This window comes from Microtus oregoni, unplaced genomic scaffold, assembly GCF_018167655.1.
Source record: "Microtus oregoni isolate MIOR12 unplaced genomic scaffold, Mior012 000016F_ref0000370, whole genome shotgun sequence".
Classification (NCBI taxonomy): domain Eukaryota; kingdom Metazoa; phylum Chordata; class Mammalia; order Rodentia; family Cricetidae; genus Microtus; species Microtus oregoni.
In genome coordinates, this window is record NW_024543075.1 from 41,618,429 (window position 1) to 41,625,127 (window position 6,699).

Consider the following 6,699-nt stretch of genomic DNA (forward strand, 5'->3'; position numbering starts at 1 on the left):
GGGCCTTCCACGTCCTCAGATTATGGGTTACCATGTTCATCTACAGTTGATTGCTAAGCAGTTCTCTGGGCTATACTGTGACTGTCAGATTTGTGAGTCTGCATGTATCTGGGCATTTGTATCATCGCAGCACACATTTCCACGCCATTCTGGATTCACTCATTCATTTTAGCCACCTGTTAATTATAACGGAGAATAAGAACAGCAGTGGGGTGGAAAGCATGGCAAATAGGTTCTGTGTCAACAAAAGTCAGTGTGATATGCTTTACATATTCTTTAGGTTTAGGGTAATTAGTGTTTTATAGCAACAGAGTTTTAAGTAAGACAATACAGTTGAAATTGTGGAAATATCTGAACCTTAAGCAAGACAGAAGAATAAATCAACGCACGGAGCAGTGCTCAGTGCTGCCTCACACTGGGGGGCCTTGCTGCTATGACACATTTTCTGCAGAGACTTTCAGCTAAGCCTGCTGCTGATTGACAGGCTTCCAGCGAAGCCTGCTGCTGATTGACAGGCTTTCAGCAGCTCAGAGAAAATAGACAGATGCGTGGTGTCCGTGGAGCTGCATACACACAGGAGACTTCCTGGAGCTGAAGCTTAATTTTTCTTTTTCTTTCCTCTTTGCTGGTTTTCTGTTTTTCCCCAAACCCTCTTATTCCATCCAAGACCTCACAGCCACAAGTTACATATTTTCTGAAAACAAATCAAAATCTATCCATAAGGAGTTACATTAAGAGCACAGTTGCATCATGTTTTGCTTTCTTTTCTTTTTTTTTCTTTTTTTTCATCTGAATGTGTCTTTATTAGGCATGGGACATCATGTTTTTCTTAGAAGCCACAAGGAGTTAAACTTGTTCTTTGTATTTATTTCCCTACCATGACATCTTCTCCCCAAAACAATGGTTCATTTTTTGGTTGGTTGGTTTTTTGGTTTTATTTTGTTTTTTGAGACAGGGTTTCTCTGTGTAGTTTTGGTTGTCCTAGAACTAGCTTTGTAGACCAGACTGGTCTTGAACTCACAGAGATCCGCCTCTGCCTCTGATGGGATTACAGGAGATTGCCACCACTGCTGCCTGGCATTTTTTTTTTTTTTTTGGTTATTTGAAACAGTGTTTCTGTGTGTAGCTTTGATGCCTGTCCTGGAAGTCACTCTGTAGACCAGACTAGCATCAAACTCACAGAGATCCCCCTGCCTCTGCCTCCCTAGTGCAGGGCATAAAGGCATGTGCTAGGATCCTTTCATCTAGTATTGTATTTGACACCATGTCAAACACAGCAGGAACACGGCAGCAGCAAACAGATGAAAGTATAGCGAGAGCAAGGGGTATTCTGCAGACAATCCTCCGGGGCTGTGCCTCCCAGGATACACTCAGAGCGACTGCAACTCCTCTGTTATGGCCATCAGCACAAGCCAAACTGAAAGGAATGGAATGGGCAAAGGCAGTCTTGTCCCCAAAGTGTCTCATGCTGTTGGTGAGCATCTCTTGGGAAATATCAATAAAAATGACAATTATGACCTTACTTATATCCTTAATGAAAATGCTTTTAGTGTTTGTATGTGGCTTGGTACACACTGACTTCCAAATTACATAGAATTATTTTGCTTTACATAAGAAGCAATACAGATTTAATATGTGAAAATTTATTGTCAGAGACATTTAGTGAGAATATTTATTTTTATTTGGCTTAATTGTTGATATTTCATCTAAAAATGTTCTTGAGTGACACTGTTGTGTAGGTCTTGAGGGTAGTATAAAAAATGAACAAAATTGACATGATTTTTGTCTTTACAGAGATTATAGTCAAGCCTGGAAAAGAAATGTTAAATAAGTAATGTAAGTATTATGAATTTCCTAAAAGAAGAAATAAAATTTCTAATATAGAGAAATCTGGAAACTGTCTCCAGGGATTATTCTACCCCATTTCCGTGCATGGAGTGGACTAGGCTTGCTGAGGCTGAAGTAGGAAACACAGCTTTGTTGGAAGCAAAAGGAGTGGGAGAAGAGCTTCACATATTGGGAGCCTAGGTGCCCAGCCTCACTAAGATGGGCGTGGACAGAGTGTGTACCACACCGTGTTTGTATGGCAGGTGTCATCTGTTCCACAGCTCTTTGTGCACTGATCAGCTTTGAGTTACAGTGCTTTAAAATGTAGCTTTGGAGCTGGTCACATATGACACGCCAGTCACAATGTGAAGGAAGACTTTAAGGAGAAGTTTTTGATGGGTCACGTGAGTGCAAACACCTGCAGTTAATCAATAGATGTCAAAGAACTGGGAAGATTTGCTTGGAGGATGATAAGAAAACAGGAGAAAAGTTGTCACATGGATAAGGTGTTACCAGGGGACAGTTAGTTCAAATAATTACACAAAAACCAAAGATTCAAGAGGCTGATGAATGGCTTAGTGGGTGAAAGGGCTTGTTGGACAAGCCTATGGCCTAAGTTGGATCCCTAAGATCCATACAAAGCTGGAACAAGAGAGCCAACTCCACAAAGTTGCCCTCTGACCTCCATGTGACCCCCCCACACAATAAATAAACACGATTGAATTCTAGGAACTGCCTATAAGGGACATGACTTCCATTTTCATTAAGGAGTGTTCTTTTAAACAGTACAGTCCCCTTTTCTCTATTCAGTGATTACATAGTAAAATTTACTTAAAATATTCTTATGTAGCTTTATTTATTTAGTATAAGTGTGTGTGTGTGTGTGTGTGTGTACACGTGTGTACTCTAGTGTGCAGTGTGGCGGCCAGAGGGCAATTTGCAGGAGCCAGTTTCTCCTTCCACTATATGGGTCTCATGGATCAAACTCAAGTCATTGGACTTAGTGGCAAGTGCCTTTACCTGCAAGTACATCACCCTGACCCTTAAACTGGCCTTTTTTTATTTCCGTGTTGCTAAGCTTTCTTTTGTTACATTTTAAAAATTTGTCCAAAAATATACTTATTTACTCTTTTATTTTGTCATTTCTGGGTCATTTTGTTTAAGTATTTCACATGTCAGCACCATATAACTGGGGTTTATTTATTCTCTGTAAATTTACAGAGAATTTAGATTTGATAATAGAAAAGTTCAAACAATATACGTCTGTAACTATAAAGTGATGTGTTTGGTGTCATATTGTTGACTTGTTTTATGTTTTGGTTTGCTATGCTTTCTTTATGGTGTATAACCCTGTCTATTGTTATGTTGATATCATGTACTTTCTCTTCTCCAAAGAGCTCATTAGCTCCTTTGGGAATTTTGCTTATGAACATAAAAGTTTTAAGACTTGGCGTTTGACTCTCAGATGTAATGTTTACTTATCCTGTAGCTTTTGAAAGGTTATTTCTCTCTCATTTACTCTCTACATTTGTAAAATAAGGATAATATTATGGTGTATTTCATAGTTTTTTTTTCTTTTTTGAGACAGGATCTCATAGATCCTAGGCTGGCCTCACCTGGATGACCTTAACTTCCGGTTCTCCTCAGTGTTGGCACAGGCACATGATGGCAGCCAGAATGCTTGAGTGAAACCCATGGCGCCTGCTGGGCTGGGCAAGCACTGCAGCATCTGAGTTAGGTCCCCAACCTTCTCAGAGGACGGTTAGGAGAGTTTCAAAAGTGCTTTCAGGCTAAGATCTTTCGTCAAATTCTGAAAATTCTCAAAACCCATCTTTCCAAGTTTCCTTGTTTCTATTTTGACATTTAGAATCAGTAAAATTTGCATTTCTTATACTAGAGGTCTCCCCAAGACCTCTACTTTTAAAAAATACAAGTAGCTCAAAGTCTTGGCCAATATATTTTTTTTTCTCCTGAGACAGGATTTCTCTGTAACTTTGGAGCCTGTCCTAGAGCTAACTCTTGTACACCAGGCTGGTCTCGAACTCACAGAGTACTGCCTCTGCCTCCTGAGTGCTGGGATTAAAGGCATGTGCCACCACCGCCTGGCATTTTCTCCAATTCTTACAGGAGATTTTCCTCCTTCATCCTTAGCAGGTAGACAGGTGGTCCAGCTTCATGCCTTGTTCTCCACGAGGAGGTCTCTGGTATCCCTGTCTCAGAGCATGTTTGTCTGAAAGTCCCAGGGCGTGGAGGACAGTGACTGCAGAAACTGATGTGGAGTTAGTATTCAGACACCTCGCGATTCTGTGTATTACTGTTTTCTCACAGCTTCACATCACTTGTGAGTCCTCAGCACCACAAAAGAGTGCTGGTCATGGAATCCAATGATGTTGGCTCTACCAGTTTTTAGAGATGAGATCTTCCTTGGCTAGATAGATGACTTCACAGGTGTTCAGTTTCTCAGAACAAGACAAAAGTGAAAAGACAAAATTCAATTTTTAATGAGGAGCTTCTAAATAATATAACGCATCAAAGATGCTGGAGTATACTAAGTTTTCAAAGTTGCTGATAACCTCATGTTCCCATTCTCTGTAGTGAATTCCTGTTCCTATATGCAGTTAGTGTCCTTTTCCCTAGACACACCCATACAGTAATGAGTATATAGACTCAGGGAAAACTCAGTCATTTCAACAGGAATAGAAACTGGACAAGTTATTTCTCTCTGGTTTGGTTTCTAGACTAACTTGGGAATTAATACTGGAGTCTGATGACTCTCAAAGTCATGAGCATTACTTTCTTTTGGGGGCATATATTTATTTTATTTTTTGTGTGAGTGTTTTGCCTGAATGTATATATGTGCATTATGTGTGTCCTTGGTGTCCAAAGAGGTCAGAAGAGGGTGTCAGATCTCCCGGGAACTGGACTTAGCAGATGACTGTGAGCCACTACACCCACAACAATGGGTGTCAGAAATTTAACCCAGGACCTCTGGAAGAGCAGCCAGTGCTTTTCACCAAGAAGCAATTATTCCTGCCCATGAATAGCGCTCTTAATAGTAACCTGATTTTCTTTTCTCAAGTATAGGAAAGAGGAGAACTGGTCCCAAGGAGGTTGTGGAGGAAGAATTGCCACGCAATTCCTCGTGCTCACTGTACACATTTGCTTTTAGGATAGAAGGGCTATCAATCAGATCTCAATGGTCATGCACAACACAAGTAGCTACAGCACTGGCCCCTTCACCCTCTCGGGCATCCCTGGACTTGAGCAATACCATGTCTGGATCAGCATCCCTTTCTGCTTTATCTATTTGGTGGCCATCATGGGCAATAGTATCCTTCTCTACCTCATCACAGTGGAAAACAGTCTTCATTCCCCCATGTTCTTCTTCCTTTCCATGATGGCCATGACAGACCTCATATTGTCTACTACCTGTGTCCCCAAGACTCTTTGTATCTTCTGGTTTGGTCCTCAGGAAATCAGTTTTCCTGGCTGTCTGACCCAGTTATTCTTTCTGCATTATAGCTTTGTCTTGGACTCAGCTATCTTGCTGGCCATGGCATTTGACCGCTATGTGGCCATCTGCTTACCGTTGAGATACACCACTATTCTCACACCCAAAGCCATTGTCAAAATTGCTGTAGGAATTTCTTTCCGAAGTTTTTGTGTTTTTGTCCCATGTGTTTTCCTTGTGAACCGCCTACCCTTCTGCAGGACACACATCATTGCCCATACCTACTGTGAGCACATAGGTGTTGCCCGACTGGCATGTGCGGATATCTCCATCAACATCTGGTATGGATTTTGTGTTCCTATCATGACAGTAATTACAGATGTGGTCCTTATAGCCATTTCCTACACTCTTATCCTATGTGCTGTTTTTCGACTTCCCTCCCGAGACGCACGTCAAAAGGCCCTGGGCACCTGTGGTTCCCATGTCTGTGTCATCCTCATGTTCTATATACCAGCATTTTTCTCCATCCTTGCTCATCGCTTTGGACACAATGTCCCTCGCACTTTTCACATTGTGTTTGCCAACCTATATGTAATTATCCCACCTGCACTCAACCCTATTGTCTATGGAGTGAAGACCAAGCAGATAAGGGATAAAGTCATTCTTTTGCTCTTTCCCAAATGGTCCCAGTGGCAGATGACTGAAGTGTTGCATTTGGAGGCCAGCTCATAAAATACAGTAGGTAAAAGATTGCAATTACAACCACTGACTTCCGAGAGAGGACACATGGAACTATTCTTCCTAATCAGAATTGGGGTTTTGCTTTCTTAGTTATTTTATGCAGAAACCTACCCAATTATTCTAGTTTTAGGAAAAAAGCCTCAGAGGTTAGAAGAGAAAAAAATATTTATTTCACCTCTGAAAATAAACAACTTATCTTCAATAAGAATCTTGTAATTCCATTTGGTCATTATTTGTACACATACCTTACTTGTGTATTCTTGTGTCAAAGGGAGGTAGGGAACAAGTGTTGTTTCTGTAGTTTCTAGATTTAAAACAATTACATTGGTCTATTCGTGTGTGCATGTGTAAGCATGTGCATTATGTGTGCATGCATATGTATATGGGTACAGACATGCCACAGCTTTCATGTAGAGGCCAGAGGGCAATTTGTGAGGAAGCTAAGTCCTCGCTATGCACCACAGAGGCTTTGGGGATCAAGCTCAGGTTCTTTGACTCGGGCGCAGCACCTTTAGCTGCTGAGTCATGTTGCTGAAACAAGTTATCATTGCTGTTTAGACAACACCAGGTATCTGCCAGGTATCCGCCAGGGTCCTAGGCAACATTTATCAATACATGAAAAGAAAATCTTAATGAAACTATTAAATCAGTGTTGTAGATGTTTCTCTTATGAAGAGGCT

General features: G+C 41.1%; 1 protein-coding gene across 1 annotated transcript; it reads left to right on the forward strand.

Moving 5' to 3' along the window:
- The first annotated feature begins 5,023 nt into the window (after positions 1–5,023).
- On the forward strand, positions 5,024–6,010 carry LOC121457396 (olfactory receptor 52H1-like). The gene has a single exon (XM_041666066.1). It carries the CDS (start codon positions 5,024–5,026, stop codon positions 6,008–6,010), a length of 987 nt encoding a protein of 328 aa, XP_041522000.1.
- The last annotated feature ends 689 nt before the right edge of the window (positions 6,011–6,699 follow it).